Source organism: Stigmatopora argus, chromosome 1, assembly GCF_051989625.1.
Source record: "Stigmatopora argus isolate UIUO_Sarg chromosome 1, RoL_Sarg_1.0, whole genome shotgun sequence".
Taxonomy (NCBI): domain Eukaryota; kingdom Metazoa; phylum Chordata; class Actinopteri; order Syngnathiformes; family Syngnathidae; genus Stigmatopora; species Stigmatopora argus.
Genome location: NC_135387.1, coordinates 17783950 through 17802598, shown reverse-complemented (window position 1 = coordinate 17802598; position 18649 = coordinate 17783950). Strand labels below are relative to the sequence as shown.

The following is an 18649-nucleotide window of genomic DNA, read 5'->3' as shown; positions in this document are numbered from 1 at the left end:
ATGTTGTTCTTGTGGAAGTCTCTACCAAATGACCATTACAGCATCTAGTTTAAACTCAAAACTGTTTCCACATCTGAAATGAAATAATATCCTTACCAGTGATTATACATTCAAATAGTTTTGGTTCTGAACAAATATTTATTTGTCATCCAAGTAAACAAAAATCTTAAATGACAAGTTTAAATGCTGAATAAAACATGTAGAATAAAATAAATGCAACTTTTTTTTTTACATACTTTGACTAAACGAATACAAAATACACAAAGAAATATTTCTCTAAATTAAAATCTTGAAAGATGTTTTTAAACATTGAGCCAATTTTTGGTAAGCACTCAAACATCTCTACTCCCAATCATCCTCAGTTGCTGCTGCTGCAGAAGCCTGGTTGACTGGTGAGCTCTCACCTCCTGCCCTTTGAAACTGAAGACAGAAAAAAAGGTTAGAAAGACAAACTTGAGAGTTAGGAAAGAAAAGCCCCAAAAAGAGAATGACCTTCCTGAAGTCAAACTGGCCAAAACATTTAGCCCCTCCACTAAATGCTGATTCTTCCAACCAAGAGGGGACTTCTTGTTGGGCCTGTAACAACAACAAAAATCCATATCCAATCATCACAAAGTAGCTTTTCCAAGTGGTTAAACCAAATTGCAGATCATACGAGATCAACTATGTCAATTTTATCAGGTACATTTGCATTACAGCCAAAGACAAACATGACACCTACGAAGAATTGAAAATCATGCATAATAGAAAGTGAGTTGATTACTTAAGGCCAGCGTAGAGTCCAAAGAGCTAATCAATGTTCCTCACCTTGGATAGGATCGTGATCAGGGAGCGAGCTAGATGCCCATCGACGTCTGGATCGTAGAAAGACACGGCCCTGCCAACATTACCACAGCGGCCGGTTCTGCCGATACGGTGGACGTACTCATCGATGTTTTGGGGCAGGTCAAAGTTCACCACGTGCTGAACATCCGAAATGTCCAAGCCGCGGGCAGCAACTGACGTTGCCACGAGGATGGGACATTTGCCGGTCCGGAAGTCAGCCAAGGCCTGCTCTCGCTCCCGCTGTTCACGATCCCTGCGATGTCAAGTGAATTCAAAATATGTTGAAAGAAGCAGCTCAAGCAAGAAGGCGTGCTAAGTCGAAAGAAGAAATGCTTGCCCATGAATACTTGTGGTTGGAAGTTTCTCCATGCACAGAAAAGTGGCAATGAAATCCGCTTGTCTCCTTGTATTCACAAAGACCATTGCCCGTTCCTTTCCTACACATGCCAACACTCATGACTACCACAACTAATAACAGGCCAGAAATTATTATTTTTTGTTTACCTGTGGTTTTAAGAATATCAATAAGCTTCTCTTTCTTTGAGAACTTGGTGACTTGGACAAATGTTTGCTCAACATCACTACAAGCACCGCCTACTATGCCAACAGCCAGGAACAAGTAGTCCGTCTTGAGGAAGTCAGCAGCCAACCTTTTAAACAAAAGTAATGGCTTTCCAAGGTCTCGGAGGGAACTATTTCAGCGGCGCAGGACACATTTTCACAGGGATTTTTGGCCATTATATTATTTTTAAGACATCAAGAAATAATTTTCTAATAATTTTGTCATTTTTCCTGTTTCTCGCATCTTTCATCCAAAATTGGGACACTGACCAATTTTAAAGGATTTAGTTGGTAGTTGTGTGAGAACCATGGAACAAATTAAGATAATTTACATATAAAAGTAGCTCTGCTTACGAATTTTTCAAGTTACGAAAAAAGTTCTTGAACCAATTAATTTCGTAAGTAGAGGTACGACTGTAATTGCATAATGAGAATAAAAGCATTCAATTCAATAAACTGAGGTGTTGCCTGAGATCTTGCTTAGAGGTGAGGGACAACACAAAAATAAACAGATTCTTAAAGATGAAAAGAAAGATGACACCACATTGTTATAAGAAGACAAACCTCTGGATGTCTTCCGGGAAAGTAGCACTAAAGAGCAGAGTCTGGCGATTCTCTTTGGGTGGCATACCGGGAAAACCGACCAGGCGACGTATATCAGGCTCAAAGCCCATATCCAACATCTTATCAGCCTCATCCAGAATCAAATATCGCACTTTACTGAGCCCAATCTGTAAGGTCGGGTACATGTTAGGTGTGAAATACACTGTATAAACTATCCATCCCAGTGCTGACGAAGCCTAAAGTCACAAGTTGGCTAACGTCCCGACAATGAATGATTGTGGTCAATCTCCAATTTTAGTTTTGACAGACAAAATTGTGGGTACTTTTCATGAGCTTACCCTTCCTCTTTCAATCACATCCATCAATCTCCCCGGTGTTCCACAGATTATGTTGCAGCCCCTGGAAATTTCTCTTAGCTGAAATCCAGTTTTAACACCACCATATACCACTACTGGACGTACACATGTTCTGCAAAAGGAGCAATAATGAAGGCAGATTTAAATCCAGCAAAAACAGTTCAATTCATTTAAGCCTTACGACATCATTCTTGAATAATTTATAGCTGAAATGGTTTCATTGATTCAAATAGTTGCCACCTAACATGGTCATCAATTAGCTTGTAATTAAATTGTTTTTGACCTTGAACAAAAAACACATTGCATCCGAGAAGCCCCAGGTCCAACAAAATGATGAAAAAAATGTGCTATTCATAGTCCAGAAAATACATTACATTGAATTCAGCAAGGGTGGTGCAGTAGATAACTGTGGTGGAAGTACCGAGCAAATACGGAAGAATCAAGACAACTGAAGAGTTACACGAGCGTAATCAGCCTAAATAAATGTTGGCATATGTTATGTTAATCCATGTGATTTGGAAAATCTCTAAATATGACCTGACTGTTCAAAGAAGCACGTCGTTTCTGCAGGAGCGTCTTAAAACGTTTCGAATTGGAAAACAATTGCCTTTGATCTATTTGTGTTTACTCTTACTATTATTTTTGTTTTCAACTGTGTATTGCTGACTGTATTGTGATTTTTTTTCACTTTATCCTTCAATTTTTATGTTTTGTAAAGCATTGTAAAGCACTTCGAAATTACCCTGTGCTATATACAAATACGTTTGCTTTGAGACCTGTGACCAAGTTCACACAGTACTTGGCACAGGTTACGAGTAAAACTTAATAATACCCAAAGGCAAACTTCCTAGCCTCCAGGAAAATCTGATTGATGAGCTCTCTAGTCGGCGCGACAATGACTGCCTCTGGCTCCTGTAGCTCGCTGAAGCTGCTGGCAGCCACACCATCAGCCAGTAGCTGCTGCAGAATTGGCAGGAGGAATGCAGCCTAGAAGGAGGGACACAACCATTTGAATGGGTTGCATTAACTCAAACCATGGATAACTATGAATTCTAAAATGTCTTACAGTTTTTCCTGATCCAGTTTGGGCACAGGCCATAAGATCTCGACCAGCAGAGATTATTGGAATGGCGTGCTTTTGAACTGGTGTGGGCTTTGAGTATCCAGATTTGACAATGTTTTTTAGCAGGGATGCACACAAATCTGCTTCATCAAAAGACTGCAGCAGTGGACCAAAGGGACAGATTACAAAATGCATTATGACTTTCTGTAAATAATAAATTCCCAAAATGTTACCATTATGCCAGGTGGTGGGTTACTTCCACTAATATCCACGGGGATTTCATCATACTTATTAAAATTAATGCCTTGATGATAGTGAGCAAACACAGACTCTTCATCTTCTGGGAGGGCCGGAGGAACATAGGTGACTTTTGGTCCTGGGGGTCAAAGTGCAAAGCTTCATTCCTACCTACATGACATTGTTAAATTCTTAAGAAAATTTGGCCACTCAACCTACGGGTCTGATCTTCCATGTTTTCTGGCTCCGAGTGTTTATTATCTACTATAGGGAATTGGAAAGAAAAAAATAAGTGAATTGTGGTACATTTTAACTATAAAATCCAAAGATACTACAACCTTTGTTGAAATAATCTTCATTCTCGCCACGGTATCCTGTGCAAATGTGAAACAAGCGGACAAATGAATACAATCAAAATCATTTTTAATTGAATAGGAATTTTCATTTACCTCCCCCAAAGCCGCTTGTGCCTTCACCTTGGAAGGGAGGATACCAGAGTTAACCCACTGTTGGAATTGAACATACTTCAAAAATTCAGCATTACCATCACTGCGGCTACCTCTGGGGCCACCTCTGCCTGTTCCTCTGAAGTCTGTTCAGAACAAGCAAGGAGAAAAATAAAATAGATGTTGTATTTAAGTGTGGTATTTGTTGTGCCTTACTGCGATACTTCTGGAGCAAAATCAGTTTCTCATTTTTTTCCCATTTTCAAGGGTTAGGGTTAATTTGTTCAAATTCTATGCAGTTAAATGTGACTTCAAGGAATAGAAAATCTAAAAATTCATTGTTGTTGTTGTTATCGGCTTTGCATAATTTATGCTGCACAGTGGGGCAAAGCAGCTTTACTACAACTGAACACTTGACATGAACAATTGAAGCAGGGGTGACCAAATCCTCATCGGAATACTGCAATTACTATACAAAGCATTGTAGAGGCACCTGAAGAAAAGGAGCCCCTAAATCCACCTCCTCTGCCACGACCTAGGGGAAAAAAATTAAGTGTCATATGATAGGTATCATCATCATAAGATCCTTTTCCAATTACATATACCATTAATCGTCTTTATCGAATAGAACATACCAGACCATGTCTGATTCAAGTCTAAATGTAGTGCATACATTTGCAGACAGCTAAATAAAAGGTAATTATGTTGGCTACCGCAGTCCCAAAAACAAAATTGCATACCACGATTGGAAAAATGGCTGTGCAGTCCACCAGTTGAATATTCCTGACAAATTGAGAGGCATAACAGGAACATTAGCAGTGAGGTGGGCCTCGTTTAGCAAAGGTCTTGCAGTTGGTTGATAATTTTAAGTTCAAGCTCACCAGTTCGTCGAACGAGTCCATTTTCATTCACCTGAAAATAAAAACAATGCACATGTTTTTTTGTGACCAATGTAGTAAAACACACGTCAAGGACATTTGCTAAAAACGTGGCTAAATGGCGACCCTTGTGAAACAATTGAAGCAAAACATATAACACGACCAATGGTTCTGTACAAAATAAGACAACAAAACATTATAAAATATCTTAAAACTGATGTCGATTAGTATTTATGTTGAGCGCCAATGCATATTTGTTCGGCCTTGTCGTAAATTAGAAATAAATGTAGAATGCACTTGAAACCAAACTACTAGGCCCCCCAACCTATATAACCTTTCGTCCAAAAAATGTTTAAAAATGCAAGTAAATAGAAATGTGCCATACAAGCCTTCACTGAAACCAAGTTAGCTAAAACCAGCCGGAATAACCTCTAAACGTAGTTTGTCCTTGACAAAAAGTTAACGCGTTATCAAAATCACGACAACACTTAATTATCTCCAAACTTTTCATAGATACGTGAAGTAAAATCGAGGAAATTGAGCCAAACATAAACGTGATACTATACTTCAATTTTTTTGTCGTGGCTGGTGATTTTAGTCGAAAGTCTCTTTTCGCGTCACAATCACAGACAATTGACATCAACTCCTTCTTCGGGAAAGTTGAACAGTGAGTGAGCACGCGGCAAATAACAACGAGGATAGGTTGTCACAGGTTGCCAGATCAGTGATTTGCCCACCCATTTCGTTGATACTTGACCACACAAAGGTAATGAGACTATAAAGCTGATAATGTTTTTACCCCTAGCTGTTTTGACAATGTTTCAATGATTTCTGTGTTCAGTTTAATAAATGTTATCACCATTTCAACATATCGAGTTTCCAGTTTTCACTCGACTAATTTGGGAAGAAATATTGATTGGTCACATTAAACAATAGTATTTTTCCTCCTTATTATGTTTCAAAAATGCACATGGAACCGGTATTTACTTTAATAAAAGCAAAGTGATAATTCTAGCAAAATAAGCACAAAAGTATAAATAATATTTTAAGTTCCGTGCAGAACCCCATATTCAACTATGTTTTGGGTTATTTTTATTTTTTCATAAAAAGGATAACGGCGTTACTTTGGCGGCAACTACAGGGGTAGATGGCGGTAATGCACCTTTTTAAGTCGATTGGTTGCCATTCGTCATAAAAAGAAGAAGATTGTACTCCAACCAGTAAGCTACGTTGGGTTCATTTTAAAACAACATTAAAGGAGCAATAGTGCTTGGCTTTTAGCTAATGAAGTTTTTCTGCAATGAAGGGGAGTATGAAACGAAAGGTAAGACCACTGACTACAATTAGGACCGCAAAAAAACTGGTTAATATCGCTATTTTAAACACTTTCGAGAAGTTCGGTAGTGGTGAGCCATGTATTTGCTCTAAATTTGGGTCAAAGTTACTCTTTGGCCAAATTAATTACACTATTGGAATAATATTTTTTGATGCGGATCCTTTTGTCTCGTTTAAATTTGTGTGTTTTTTGCGTATTAAAAAAGATGGTACATTAAAGCCGTCTGCATTGACTATATGTCATTTTGCTGCGATGCGTCAGCTCGTTCGCCATTTTGGATGTGTCAGTGTCGTCATCCTGATCATGGGGTCATTTCATATGGAAGGGGGACCACCTTACCACTAACATCTTTTCTCAATTTGCGAATAATCTCTCATGATGGTGTAGAAGTGGCTTTCAGGCTGAGCGATGTCTCTTTTTTATTGATTACCATTCTTTTACCTTAGCATAGTGACTGGCCAACCTTTTTGTGAGTGATGTGGAAATAGGTGATGATATTAAAACATAAGGCTTGTAACTGCCAGGTATTAACATCTGGACGGATGACCGGTGGAGGTCCGACGGTACAACAGGCCAGGAAACGGCAAGTGAATTCTCTGGTTTTAGTTGAGTTTTTTTACATGATCATTTTTCACAATCTTTATCATTTTATCAGCTTCGTAAAATACTGTGTTGAAATAGACAACATATTCTTTACTGGTAATTTAGTTAACCATTTTTGCTTGCCTCCCCTAGCAGCTGGATTCTTCTTATGACTGATTGGATCAAATTTTAATGATGTTGATGTTTACATATTTCCCTGATTGGCATTTGTTAAGTGGGTGTGTCCATGGAATAGTGTTTGGATTAAGATTGTGTGTGTTTATTGTTAAGTGAGTTTAGGATGCAAAAAGTGGGCAGCTATTTGCTTAATAAGGCACATTGTGACCTCACATAATCAGAAATTTCAAATAAGATTATTTACAGACCTGTTGGACTTACAAAAGCAATTTAATGACAAACTTTCACCAGGTAACATAGTATATTTTATGCACAAACAGTGGGAAAATGGAAATCAATGGTAGGTCACTTTTAATGCACGACCTACACTTTCCCTCCAAACACAGCATGCTCCTAATTCTTAACTGTATTTTCTGTTAAATGATCAGAGCCACCATTCCAGGACAAAAGGAACCAGCATGTTCTTTTTATTCTACTGACCCTCAAGAACAGGTGAGTAAATATTACTTAATTATATTAGTTAATAATTAATGATCAAGGAATATTCAACACAGGTGGCAAAAGTAAACATAGTAGTTCAAGTAAAAAAAAGTTTGAAATACATCAAAATGTTTTTGTTACTCACTTTTATGATACCCATTTTCAAAATAGCTTGTGTATTTATCTGATTTTTATGCCTTCAAAACATCTTATTTTCACTTCATGTTTTGAACTTAACAAAAGTATTAAATCCGTAAGCTATAATGATATAAATCTATCCAATATACCAATTCATGACACAGTATGAAAAATTCTATTGTGAAAAAAAATTCCATACTTTTCTCTCAGGTTGCCAGTTTGCATTCAGGGCTGGATCGCTGTGCTGATTTGCTTTCTTCCATGCTGCAGGTGGACAAAGCAGGTCAGAGAGCTTGTAATCAAATTTGAAGTTTCTTGAATTTACCAGATTAAATTTATCTACAGTTCTGTTGTTATTTTTCTTGTTTTTTTGCATTTATATTTTATGTAACTACTGTTACTTAGAACATTTCTTATTCAATCCCAAAGGGGTGAACAGCAGCCCAGCTAAAGTAAAACCAACCAACACACAGGGGCGAAGGCACACCAAGAAATTCCTACCTCTGACAGGTATCCATGAATTGATATGGTTTTCTACAGGGTGTCAGTAGCTTTGATTTAGGCATTTGATACTGACACGTCTATTGGTATTAATTAAAGACAATAGCATTTACTAATAAGAATTTAAAGGCATAAGAAGTGGCATTGTAGATACACTGGTGTGTACTCTGGTGGAAATGTAATTAAAAAAATACTCCACTCTCAAATCACTGGTAAGAAGTTGTTGATTTTTTGGCAAACTGTGCTGAATTCCTCAGGGAGCGATTCATGATTCCCCGACTTGAAAACACAACCTAAAATGACAAGTTATAGAGCAAAAATGATGCAAGAATTCTCTAATGAAATTAGAATAAAATATTACAGATTGGGAGTTAATGATTGGGTTGAATTTGTCAATTTAAAAAAATATATATATTTGAAATCTTCCACTTTCAGAACACCATTCTAATTACCTTCTTCTGATTCACAAACAGGACTAAAGAACGGACAGACTCTCCCCCACTCTAATTTACTTCCACCATTGGCGGAACCGCTTCACGGGTCCTCGCACTCCAAGCCCTTGACCTCCGTCCTTCTGTCTGTGACCCAGCATGAATCTTCACAACACTCCACCCTCACCTCAAGCCAACGGCCTCGTCGGCAGACTGCCTGCCAGCCAGTTGGGAGTTACCGCAAGGCTCCGCTCAATGCCGAGGATGTTGATTCCGTGCCAGTGAAAGACACAGACCCCAAAAATGAGACACGCTCGAGGGTGCATGCCTACGACAAAAAGATTGAGCAGCCATGTGACACGCAGAGTGGGGAGGACATTAGCACAGGCAAGCTAAGGACTGTTCACTATCTTCTGGGAGAGCTCAAAGCTTTAATAGCTGGAAAAGGTAGGTATTCTTTGTCGACTATATTGTTGCATGAATGCAGATACAAGCATTGAACAACAGAGTTCTCAAAACACTTGTACCGAAATGTAACGGCATTTGGCTGTCTCCAATCACTGTACGTATGGGTATTTGTCAGGCAGTGTTGCAGAGCGACTACTCAGTCATCTGGAGGTCACTGTGTCCTCACCGCAGGTAAACTCAAATAATTTGGACCCTGAGAAACCAACAGGCATGCAGGCCCTCCACAGCCAGAATGATCAGCTACACAGGTAGGGCAAGATTAGAAGTAGTTCACTCTAGAGCCACTGTTAATATAATGTTTTTTTTCCAGACAAGTGGCATTTTTGAACAAACAGTTGGAGATGGAGAAAAAACTGAATACGGAAACTCTAAGTGAGTGTCACTACTCGATATGCCCAATTTAGCTGATAAGTGTGATTTGGTAGTTTTGTGACAAGAAAAAATAGATGTAGTTCTTTTATTGTGTTGTGGTGCTTAAGTGTGTGTCATGCTAACTTTTTTTTAGGTTTATGGTCCCAAAATTAGCATCCCCTAGCTCTGCTCTTTTTTTATGAATGATGACTGATGTTTTGGCTTTAGTGGAAACTCTGCCAGAGGATCTTGCTTCCGCGCAATTCAGATTGCAGGAGCTTCAAGTCATCCTTGCAGAAGTTCGGACATCTCTTATGCACACGAAGAAACAGCTGATTGACCGTGAGGCAGAGAATGCTTTGATGAAATCAGGTTTGGTCTTATGCTCACACTTGCTTACCTACATTTAAAACCTCTGGTTTCAATTTTGGTATACCGTGCACCCCATTACAATGTGGAAAAGATCCTCCCTACATTGGACTGCAGTCAAATCACATCTCCACATTATGAACCCTAGTAATAGTTATAAAGAAGTGTTTGTGAATCTCTAGACCACATATTATATTTTTCTTCCATTCTATTTAGCCTAAATATATGGCATTGTCCTTGAACAGGTACCCATTTACAAGCCAAAATGTTGAGGAAATGTTTCCAGTAATTTTGTTGTGTGACCCTTTTGCTTACAATACATAACTGTGCTTTTTATATTTTCGCACATTCAGATTTGGAGACTTTGAGAACCAAGTTCATTCAAAGTGAGCAGGTAAACAGCGAACTGGCCTCGCTTGCTCAGCAAAGACAGGAACAGATAGAACACCTGGAGAGGTAGATTTCAGTGTGCACCCTATTGAACTTTCTCTCACATCTTAGTATAACAACTACCTGTCTGTTTCAGGACCATTAAAAGTGGCAGCGTGTCACAATGTCACACAGTTGTTGACCTTGCGAGGTCTGACGCAACGCTCAAGGAGCAAGATGATCAGAGAAACACCACTGAACACATCACTAAATTTCTTTTGGATCTAGGCCAGCCAGAGGCCTCACCAATTAATGGAAATCTACAAATGGTCGCTGAGAGGGAAGATAGCGCGCTCGAGAAAGCAAAAATGAGCTCCACCTTCCTGGGAAACTTTCAAGCATATCCATACAATCATTTTAATCAGTCCCACAGTGATGTTTCTGATGGAGTACAAATTTCAGAGGCACAAATGGGTAAAGAGTGTCGTCGGCTGTTTGACTCCTTCCTCTGTGAGGGCAAGGTGGACGCTTTTTCACCTGACTGCAGTATGAGATCCATGTCAACCATTGACACCAGAGATGAGGCGGCCTTCCGGGATGGGTTGGCAGCTCTGGATGCCAGCATTGCCAGTTTGCAGAAAACCATCAAACAAGATTTGGCAAGATGATTTGACTTCAGGGTAATAGTTTTTTTTTTACCCTGGCCCCAAGTGTGTTTCCAGTCAGTGACGGCACATATGTGTTCATATCTTTGTCTTTTTAAATGTGATGGCTATTTACTGGCTATCAGTCCAGGATCAATAATCGCTTGCTACCTGAGGTCAGATGGGGTAGGCTCCTGCTCCCTAAAGCCCTGAACAATTGGTCAAGAAAGAAGATGGCTGTTGCTTTTTAATTGTTTTTCAATCTATCGTGAAAGATTTATAATAAAATATTTTAACTATGGTTACAAGAATCGTTTTGAACAATCAGAAACAACTTAAAACAACCAAAGGTAGAATCATCGAGAACATGTAACCCCCCCCCCCCTTTTTTAAAGGAGTGACAACAGTACGACAAATCATAATTCAAATTTATTTAAAAAAAAAAAAAAAGGAAATTAGTTTTGACCTATTAAAAAAACACCTTGGGCTTATGAGTCCTGAGACATATCCATGGCAGCTTCTGCATTTGGAAAGGAATTCAGACCAATGTGGTCTCTGTCAGACATCTCCTCTGCTGTGTCCCCGAAGCCATGGTAATGTCCATAATTGAGGAAATCCTCGCAATCGGCTTCTAGAGGGCTTTGCCAGGCTGGCCAATGGGGCACATAGCTTTTGGGGCTTTCTGTTAGATGCAGTGAGCCACACATGTCAGCTGAGTCACTCTGGTTGGGAGGTGAACATCCGTGCTGCCAAGATAGCCGTACGGCAATTTCATCGCATGCGGGAATGCATTTCATTGGTTCATGATTATCAACAGGAGAGTGTGGAGGAATGCTGTCATGGACATCGGCAACATCTGCTGCTTGGAGTGGCCGAAATTTGAATCCCTTCACATGAAGAACATGACCTAGCAAAATGCAATTCCAGCATATGTCACTATATTGTACACATTGGTGTCTTTAATGTGAAACAAAACCCATTTGCTAATGTCGTCAACTCACTTCCACAACTCGACTCCATGCTGTCCTCAAGAGCAGAATGTGGCATATGCGGTAACACATCTGAATGCAACAGACATTTATAAATCAATGGTCCATGTATGTTACTAATAAATGTAGTAATCAAGAGTTATCGCTACCCCTCCTTGCTTTCTTCATTTGACCATTCTCAAAAGTGCACTGCAGCCTCTTCCTACAGAGGAAACCACGGTTGTCTCCATTCCTTTCTCCGTTGCTCTGGAACCCACCGAGCTGCAGCAGGTGCTCCTGCAAATTGAGGATGAGGCGGAGGCAGTCATCTGAGCTATGAGTGCGCGCGAGGTCAGCTGCGGTCTCTCCGCTGGTGTTCCTTAAGCTGCACAGAAAATGGAGACCCGCGAGTAGAAAGCAAAATGCTGCCGATCCAGGTGTAATTGTTGACTGAAATGTTCTTTTACAAGACAACTTCAAATTTGCCTGACCTAGGTACCATTTGGCAGGTGAAAATGTGACACAATTTAGACTTTGGAAAGGTCACCCAGCATTCCAGAATAAACAAAGTTCAGTTTTAAGACTTTTTTTGTAAAGTTATGCTACAGTGATACTAAACTCCTCTGAGCAGGTTACTTACTGTAGTTGAGCACCTGCTATCAGCAGTACTTGGATGCACTCCATGGAAGCTGCCCTAGCAGCCTTGTGGATGGGAGCCTCACCAACCAAGTCCTGAAAACATGGGCGCAAACTAGAAATATTATTTGTCTGGATAATGGTTGTATATAATTGTATATTACAGGTAACAACTATCACTCACCTGCCGGTCAAGATCTGCACCAGCCTGCAATAGCCACAAAACACAGTGTGGATGCCCGCCAATCGCAGCTGTGTGTGTTGGTGTCTGGTTAAAACGACTTGACACTGTGTTCACATCGCAACCCATCTGTACCAGGCGTATGAGACACTCCAACTGCATGTATTTGGAGAAAAATTGAATTTTAAACAAGTGTAGCTATAATGTGATATAGTTCATTCTCTGAATTAAATTACATAGTAGTGTAATTAAGGTTGGTGAAACAGTGGACAAGCGGTGAGCTTATGAGCCTGTGTTAAATTTACATGTTTTTCCCGTGGTACATTGCAAACACATGTTATGACCTTTGGCCTCACAAAAAACAGATAGAACAAGATAAGTTTGTGTGAGAAAGCCAGAACCAACATTTGAACCCCAAATGGAAGAACTGTCTTACAGAACAATGGATTTCGGTGCAGTTTCATACATTAAGGAATATAATTTAAATGTATTTATTTAATTAATTTACATATATGTACAATTATCTATGATTTGTAAATTGCTACTGTACATGTTAAGTTTTGTTTTACATTAAAAACATTACACTTTTGAGGTTAGAATTTTAAATTCACAACTACACAGCATTATGACAAAAATATGCACAACTGGTCATAATATCTAAATATTATCAGGGGAAAGCCTGTTCAATAACGTGAAATATTCTGGTACATAACTTATAAGTAAATATCGCGCAGCCGCATATGTTGTGTACTTTAAGCTTTGGCGCCCAAAGATTCTATTGGCTCTGTAGGCTTCCATTTCAGCCAATCACAGATTTAGTCACCCTTTTTTTAATCACATCGTTTGACTATACAACTTTATTGTTCAAACAGAATCGCTTACAATCGCGTTCAGTGCTTAAATGGAAAAAAAACCCTCTTAATGTTATGCATGTTACTTTTAATAGTTTTTCTCCACAGTCTATTGCTATATATTAGTAGCGGTACCTCAGAAAACCGACTGTAAACTTGAACACGTTACTTTTTATTCTTTTTTCCTTGCTTCTAACGGTACGTGCGTGAAAAGTCGACAGAAACACACTAATATCCAACTTCCGTGGACTTGACGCTAAAGTCCGCACCTGTCCACGGTGAGCTGCCCAGTGAATGGGTGTCCAACCGTAGTAGGAGTCTTCGGCTCTTATTTGAGTGTGATGGTGGTCCAGTGATAGCAAAGCTCCAACATCTCCATCACGACAAGCGCGGTGGATGGGGAACATGGTCGTAAACACCTCATCGTCGTTTGGAAAGTCTCGTTCCATAGACATGAGTAAACCTTGAATACTTCCCGTTTGTGTTTCCAAGTCAAGGTGAGCCGCCTAAACACGTTTCACATTAATTCAAACACAAAGGAAGTCGCGAAAAGCTTTTCGACTCAGCTGGAAAGAAACAAACTCCGGACTGGAGTTCCCACCGTTCCTCTTTCGTTGGTGATAGAAGTGGAGAGAAAACCTGGAAAAAGGAGCACGGCACATTTTTTCCCGAGTTCTTTTTAACTTCAGCGGGAATTTGATTTACGGGCCTGATAGTATTTCCTAGTGCATGGCGTAGTAAGGTACGGAAATTTTTAAGATGTGGATTCCTTTTCTTTTTTTAACCAAAAATATGTATTCATTACGTGTGTTCTGCCATTCCTTTCCAGGAATTGTGAAATTAAAGCATAACGAAAGAATACAGTCAACCTAGCTAGCATAGCATGGCTTCACCATTTGACGGGTCACCAATGCCTTTGTGTGATGGAACTAAGGTAAATCTGATGTCAAATTGATTTAAAATTCATTTGGATGACAATAATGTAAAATTGCTATGAATTTCCTGGATTGAGTTTTGAAGATGCTCCTTGTGTCTTTAGTGGGAAAAAAATGTACAACTCGAGTGAGCTTTATCAAAGTACAGAAAAATCCCTTTAAAAATAGTCTAGAAGACAGACAAATGTGTAAAATATATTTCAAATGAGTTACGTACTTCAACTCTAGCTAAGGTTTTCCCTGTGAGCAGATTTCTCCGTTACTTTTTTCATTCATTCAGTCATATTCTGCACCGCTTATCCTCACAAGAGTCGTGGGGGGTGCTGGAGCCTATCCCAGCTGACTTCGGGCCGAAGTCACCTTCCAACGCAGGGCACGAGGAGACGGACAACCCTCACACTCATTCCTAGGGGAAATTTGCAGGGTCCAACCTGACTACCATGCATGTTTTTGGAATGTGAGAGGAAACCGGAGTACCCGGAGAAAACCCACACAGGCCCAGGGAAAACATGCAAACTCCACACAGGAGGACCGACCTGGATTTGAACCCAGGACCCCAAAACTCAGGCCAACGCTCTAACCACCCTGACCTCTGTTACTTTTTCGATGGCAATATTTTCTAGAACTTCTCCAATGTCTGTCTTCTTCTCCTTAGGATGGTTTTGTTCGCGTAAGAAAAAGAGACCTGGAAAAGTTAACCACGGAGGTCATGCAGTTAAGGGAGTTTCTGCCCAGAGTTGTGAACAGTGATTTGATTGACATGCTACACAAAAAGAGAGTAACACAAACAGGTATGGTGTACTAAACCTTGACACCTCAGTCCCTCTCATCTTACCTAAACCGCAACGTAATTAATTAAATTTTGTTGGAATTAGTTACTTGTAAAAACAGCTTTGGCGCTCCCTTTGTTGGGTCCATAGGCTTATTTATCTCTGTGACTTTTAACCCAACATATAAAATTGATGAATGTACGACAACAAATGTTTGATTTTTTTTCATGTGATTTAAAAAAAATATATTCACAAACCCTTATTTGTTTGCTCCTAATGTATTGTGTGAATGTAGCCAGACTAACATACAAATAAATGTTGTGTAAATCAAAATGACTATTGTTTTCAACTGACCATTACTCCGTGTGTGTATCTTTGAATAGGAAAGGATCATCTTGCACAAGAACACGACCATTTACAGCAAGAGTGTCTTCATCTGAAGTCCAGACTGGATGCATTGCAAATTGAATGTCAGAGGGAGAGAGAGGTGAGACCTCGAGGACCAGATGTGGACCAGGGGAATATGAAAAATTTGCTCTTTACTCATTGTGTGTTTTGTATCTATTTCATGTGTGAAGGAGAAATTACAGTTACGTGAGCAGCTTTGGCAGAGCGGAGACGAGTTGCAGCAACACTCTGACTACTGCTTCAGTCTTGGTTCTGCTGTCTGCAGTATTCTCTGGAACTCTTCTTCAAAGGACGACATGGTTAAACAGTGGCTGGCTGATGTGAGACTTCTCTGTAGGCATGAGTGTGATAGTAGTCCAGTGTACCCCACCATTTAATGGAAATAAGGATAGAAGTAGTTGACCCCTCTCTAAGGGGTTTGTAAATGATACTTTAAGATTGTGTCAAGCACTTGTATCAGAGATTAATCACACAAAAATTAACTATGCACTTAATACGTAAACACGTAATACTATATTCCGGAAACCACATTATTTTCCACATATATTCATTTTCCATCAGGCTTATCAATAGTCCCGTATTTGGTATCAAAGCTTAATACACTAAGGCTCTCCCTTAAGAAACATTTTAAAAGTATTTATTGTAATGGTTTGCTCAGGAAAACCTTGATTTTGGCATATGCAACCCTTTAGCAGGGAGTGAACAGTTTAAAATAGGAAAAGATTTCTTTAAAAATTTGCAAACCACCTACCAACCAGAATTTGGCAAAACCATGTTCAGAGTTGTAGTACTCTATAACAGCCACTAGATATCCTCCTCAGCACTACATAAAACTGTTGTACTACTATATTTCGCTTACAGTATGCCTACATTTACAATTACAGAGGTCACTTGTAGCACTTACTAAAAACCAGAATATTGAATTAAATGTGTGGAGATTTTTTTGTCTACATTAATTTTGATTTCAATGTTTTTGTTCTCTTGTGGACTAGGGAGCCCTCCACGGCTTTCTGGTAGTTGCCACTCAAACTCTGGGGAGTTTTGCAAAGACTCTTCATGGGGATGTGAAGAGTCGATCTGGGGACTACAACACCCAAGAGTACCAGTTTGTTTTGGCATTAACTGGAACCATTACTAGTAAGATGCAGCCATACACATGCACACAGGTGCTCTTCCTAGAAAATGTCACTGTATGGAAATAAACATGCACTTTTACCTCCTCTTTGCTTCTCGCCAATCAGACATAGCAGCTATAACCAGTGGGCGGGACTTGCTGTCTAGCTCTTCATGTGAGCTGTTGGACACACTGATCAAGCTGTTAGCGCTGATGAAACCTGGTGTATTTTCCAAACTGAAAGTGTATGTAAACAGCCCAGCACAGTGTAATGTACTGTTGTCAAACCGATTTTTTATAAAGGGCCAATTAAAGCAGGACCTCTTTTCACCCATCTGATCTCTTAGAAATTAAATCAATTGATTTCCGTCAGGTGATACATGTTACAGCAGAAAATGAATTGCATAATAAATTGTCTGCGTTGTATTGGTTATGATGCAATCCAGTGCCCCTTTGGCCTTTGTGGAAGTGGTTAGACACCCTGGGTGTAATCTATTTAAATCCCGATAGTTGGTAATCTTCAATTTTAACGAGTTGAATGCTTAATTTTGTATGTTGTGTTTGTTTTATGTTGGTTTTACTTATAGCTGGTGTTCTGCCACAGGTTGATTCTAATGGCACTCTATAACACCAGTATCAGTGTGAAAGGGCTGAGGTACATGATTGAGAATCCAGCGCTGCTACCTCTCATTAGGACTCTACTTGAAGGTAAATGGTCAGAGGAAACAAACCTTTTTTTTCATTCATTTATCTTCTGTACCGCTTATCCTCACGAGGGTCGCAGGGGTGCTGGAGGCTATCACAGCTAACTACTATAGGCAGGAGGCGGAGTAAACTCTAAAGTGGTTGTGCAGTCTAAACTGCTAATAGAATTAACGCTAAGGTCACTACAGTTCCTTGATACGAATGTTATTTGAAAATTAAGGAATGACTGGAAAACTATACAGCGGTACGGAAAATGAATGAATATACAGCAATGGGATTAAATGAAACTATCTTATATTTTGAATTATGTGACATCTGATTATAATTGTAGCAACAATGCTGTTCGACTTTTGCAAGCGTGTGTAAATCGTTTGCAGTATGTACGTGCATTAGTGTCTATCAAATGTAGAGCTATCATCTCTCACACTGTGTGGCATATATATTTGTCTATGCAACAGACAGATCTTGGGAAGTTTGCCTCCACTCCCTGCGTCTCCTGCAGTCGATGCTGCTGGAAGATGTAGCACTGCGTCGGCTTGGCACCGATCTGCTGGATTCGGAGCTTCAGGCTCGTATTAGCATTTTCACTTCCAGTGTCCAGCCCAGCTTGAGACAGTTAGCTCAGCAGATCTTGGCAGACTTCCAAGGGCTCATGCAGGTAAAATGTTCTTAATTAGTAGTGTGATTGCGAATGAGTGTAATTTGTAGCTGGTAATGAGCCTACTTAAATAACACTAACTGGTTAAACAATGACAGTGTTCAAAAGCATTTTTGGAGAGAGAAAAAAAAAAAATACGTTTTTTTATTCAATTTGATTTAGTGGGTTTTCTAGTGTTTCAACCAATTTGAGGTTAAAATACAGTGACTGAGTGGTTAGCACGTCCACATCAAAGTTCTGAGATCGAGGGTTCAATCCCTGGTTGGTTTCTTCTGAATACATTAATACTAATGTGCTAGATCCAACCACATGTTAGTCATTAAAATTATACACAAATTTGGTATTGTTGGAACATTGGAAAAATTCATGAAAATATCAGAGAATTTGCATGTGGACTAAATCGTTGTTGTTCACAGGTTCAAGGATGTAAACAGAACAAACAGTCACACCTCTGATGTTATTTTGTTGTTGTCCTGTTTTTCCTGTTTTATCCCATTTTGTTCTTGTTTGGGAAGAGTCGAGGCAAGTACAATTAATGCGTACATATGAATATAGTGTATACAGAAAGTATTTTGTGTCATGTTCTGTAACTGACTCGTTCATTATATTGTCATTTTGTAAAGATCTAAACATATGCAAAGAAAATTAAAGAGCAAGTTTGCAGTGCTTTGTTTAATTTCAAATTA

At 39.4% G+C, this 18649-nt stretch overlaps 4 protein-coding genes across 8 annotated transcripts; 2 read left to right on the top strand and 2 right to left on the bottom strand.

The window, feature by feature from the left end:
- Nucleotides 1–118: 118 nt before the first annotated feature.
- Nucleotides 119–5676, bottom strand: ddx4 (DEAD (Asp-Glu-Ala-Asp) box polypeptide 4). Of its 2 annotated transcripts, none has more exons than XM_077605247.1 (18): nucleotides 5497–5676; nucleotides 4934–4964; nucleotides 4793–4835; nucleotides 4546–4587; nucleotides 4151–4198; nucleotides 4056–4082; nucleotides 3945–3980; nucleotides 3826–3870; nucleotides 3603–3745; nucleotides 3373–3525; nucleotides 3139–3293; nucleotides 2289–2418; nucleotides 1951–2117; nucleotides 1330–1475; nucleotides 1163–1262; nucleotides 808–1078; nucleotides 493–576; nucleotides 119–420 (listed from the first exon to the last, which is right to left on the bottom strand). In XM_077605247.1, the coding sequence occupies exons 2-18, from the start codon at nucleotides 4958–4960 to the stop codon at nucleotides 343–345; spliced, it is 1695 nt and encodes a 564-aa protein (XP_077461373.1). In that variant the 5' UTR covers nucleotides 4961–4964; nucleotides 5497–5676; the 3' UTR covers nucleotides 119–342. The 2 variants fall into 2 exon arrangements, with proteins under 2 accessions (XP_077461373.1, XP_077461382.1); XM_077605256.1 differs by having other exon boundaries at nucleotides 3826–3867.
- A 419-nt stretch (nucleotides 5677–6095) lies between these two features.
- Nucleotides 6096–11874, top strand: ccdc14 (coiled-coil domain containing 14). Of its 3 annotated transcripts, none has more exons than XM_077605155.1 (12): nucleotides 6096–6254; nucleotides 6791–6849; nucleotides 7415–7478; nucleotides 7815–7887; nucleotides 8034–8114; nucleotides 8579–8983; nucleotides 9120–9252; nucleotides 9315–9376; nucleotides 9584–9727; nucleotides 10078–10180; nucleotides 10251–10773; nucleotides 11555–11874. In XM_077605155.1, the coding sequence occupies exons 1-11, from the start codon at nucleotides 6231–6233 to the stop codon at nucleotides 10759–10761; spliced, it is 1659 nt and encodes a 552-aa protein (XP_077461281.1). In that variant the 5' UTR covers nucleotides 6096–6230; the 3' UTR covers nucleotides 10762–10773; nucleotides 11555–11874. The 3 variants fall into 3 exon arrangements, with proteins under 3 accessions (XP_077461281.1, XP_077461273.1, XP_077461265.1); XM_077605147.1 differs by lacking the exon at nucleotides 11555–11874 and adding an exon at nucleotides 10884–11038; XM_077605139.1 differs by lacking the exon at nucleotides 11555–11874 and having other exon boundaries at nucleotides 10251–11038.
- Nucleotides 11149–13973, bottom strand: ankrd10a (ankyrin repeat domain 10a). Its single transcript, XM_077605169.1, has 6 exons — nucleotides 13643–13973; nucleotides 12526–12678; nucleotides 12346–12437; nucleotides 11876–12090; nucleotides 11739–11798; nucleotides 11149–11644 (listed from the first exon to the last, which is right to left on the bottom strand). Exons 1-6 carry the CDS (start codon nucleotides 13826–13828, stop codon nucleotides 11226–11228), a joined length of 1125 nt encoding a protein of 374 aa, XP_077461295.1. The 5' UTR covers nucleotides 13829–13973; the 3' UTR covers nucleotides 11149–11225.
- hsf2bp (heat shock transcription factor 2 binding protein) lies at nucleotides 13373–18629 on the top strand. Of its 2 annotated transcripts, none has more exons than XM_077605189.1 (11): nucleotides 13373–13870; nucleotides 13998–14115; nucleotides 14203–14307; nucleotides 14964–15099; nucleotides 15462–15565; nucleotides 15657–15806; nucleotides 16479–16623; nucleotides 16728–16845; nucleotides 17205–17308; nucleotides 17764–17963; nucleotides 18380–18629. In XM_077605189.1, exons 3-11 carry the CDS (start codon nucleotides 14257–14259, stop codon nucleotides 18416–18418), a joined length of 1047 nt encoding a protein of 348 aa, XP_077461315.1. In that variant the 5' UTR covers nucleotides 13373–13870; nucleotides 13998–14115; nucleotides 14203–14256; the 3' UTR covers nucleotides 18419–18629. The 2 variants fall into 2 exon arrangements, with proteins under 2 accessions (XP_077461315.1, XP_077461306.1); XM_077605180.1 differs by having other exon boundaries at nucleotides 13940–14115.
- Nucleotides 18630–18649: the final 20 nt, after the last annotated feature.

What these genes read in the sequence shown, in the direction of transcription:
- ddx4 (XM_077605247.1), bottom strand. Translation starts at nt 4,960, where the DNA reads ATGAAAATGGACTCGTTCGACGAACTG. An exon ending in AAACATGGAAGATCAGACCC is followed by an intron (nt 3,746 to 3,825) that starts GTAGGTTGAGTG and finishes TTTGACCCCCAG; the next exon opens with GACCAAAAGTCACCTATGTT. An exon ending in CCAACCACAAGTATTCATGG is followed by an intron (nt 1,079 to 1,162) that starts GCAAGCATTTCT and finishes TTGACATCGCAG; the next exon opens with GGATCGTGAACAGCGGGAGC.
- ankrd10a (XM_077605169.1), bottom strand. Translation starts at nt 13,828, where the DNA reads ATGTCTATGGAACGAGACTTTCCAAACGACGATGAGGTGTTTACGACC. An exon ending in ATAGCAGGTGCTCAACTACA is followed by an intron (nt 12,091 to 12,345) that starts GTAAGTAACCTG and finishes TTTTCTGTGCAG; the next exon opens with CTTAAGGAACACCAGCGGAG. An exon ending in CATGGAGTCGAGTTGTGGAA is followed by an intron (nt 11,645 to 11,738) that starts GTGAGTTGACGA and finishes GCATTTTGCTAG; the next exon opens with GTCATGTTCTTCATGTGAAG.
- ccdc14 (XM_077605155.1), top strand. Translation starts at nt 6,231, where the DNA reads ATGAAGGGGAGTATGAAACGAAAG. An exon ending in AGGGGAGTATGAAACGAAAG is followed by an intron (nt 6,255 to 6,790) that starts GTAAGACCACTG and finishes TGTAACTGCCAG; the next exon opens with GTATTAACATCTGGACGGAT. An exon ending in GAATGCTTTGATGAAATCAG is followed by an intron (nt 9,728 to 10,077) that starts GTTTGGTCTTAT and finishes TCGCACATTCAG; the next exon opens with ATTTGGAGACTTTGAGAACC.
- hsf2bp (XM_077605189.1), top strand. Translation starts at nt 14,257, where the DNA reads ATGGCTTCACCATTTGACGGGTCACCAATGCCTTTGTGTGATGGAACT. An exon ending in CTTTGTGTGATGGAACTAAG is followed by an intron (nt 14,308 to 14,963) that starts GTAAATCTGATG and finishes TCTTCTCCTTAG; the next exon opens with GATGGTTTTGTTCGCGTAAG. An exon ending in ACTTCCAAGGGCTCATGCAG is followed by an intron (nt 17,964 to 18,379) that starts GTAAAATGTTCT and finishes TGTTGTTCACAG; the next exon opens with GTTCAAGGATGTAAACAGAA.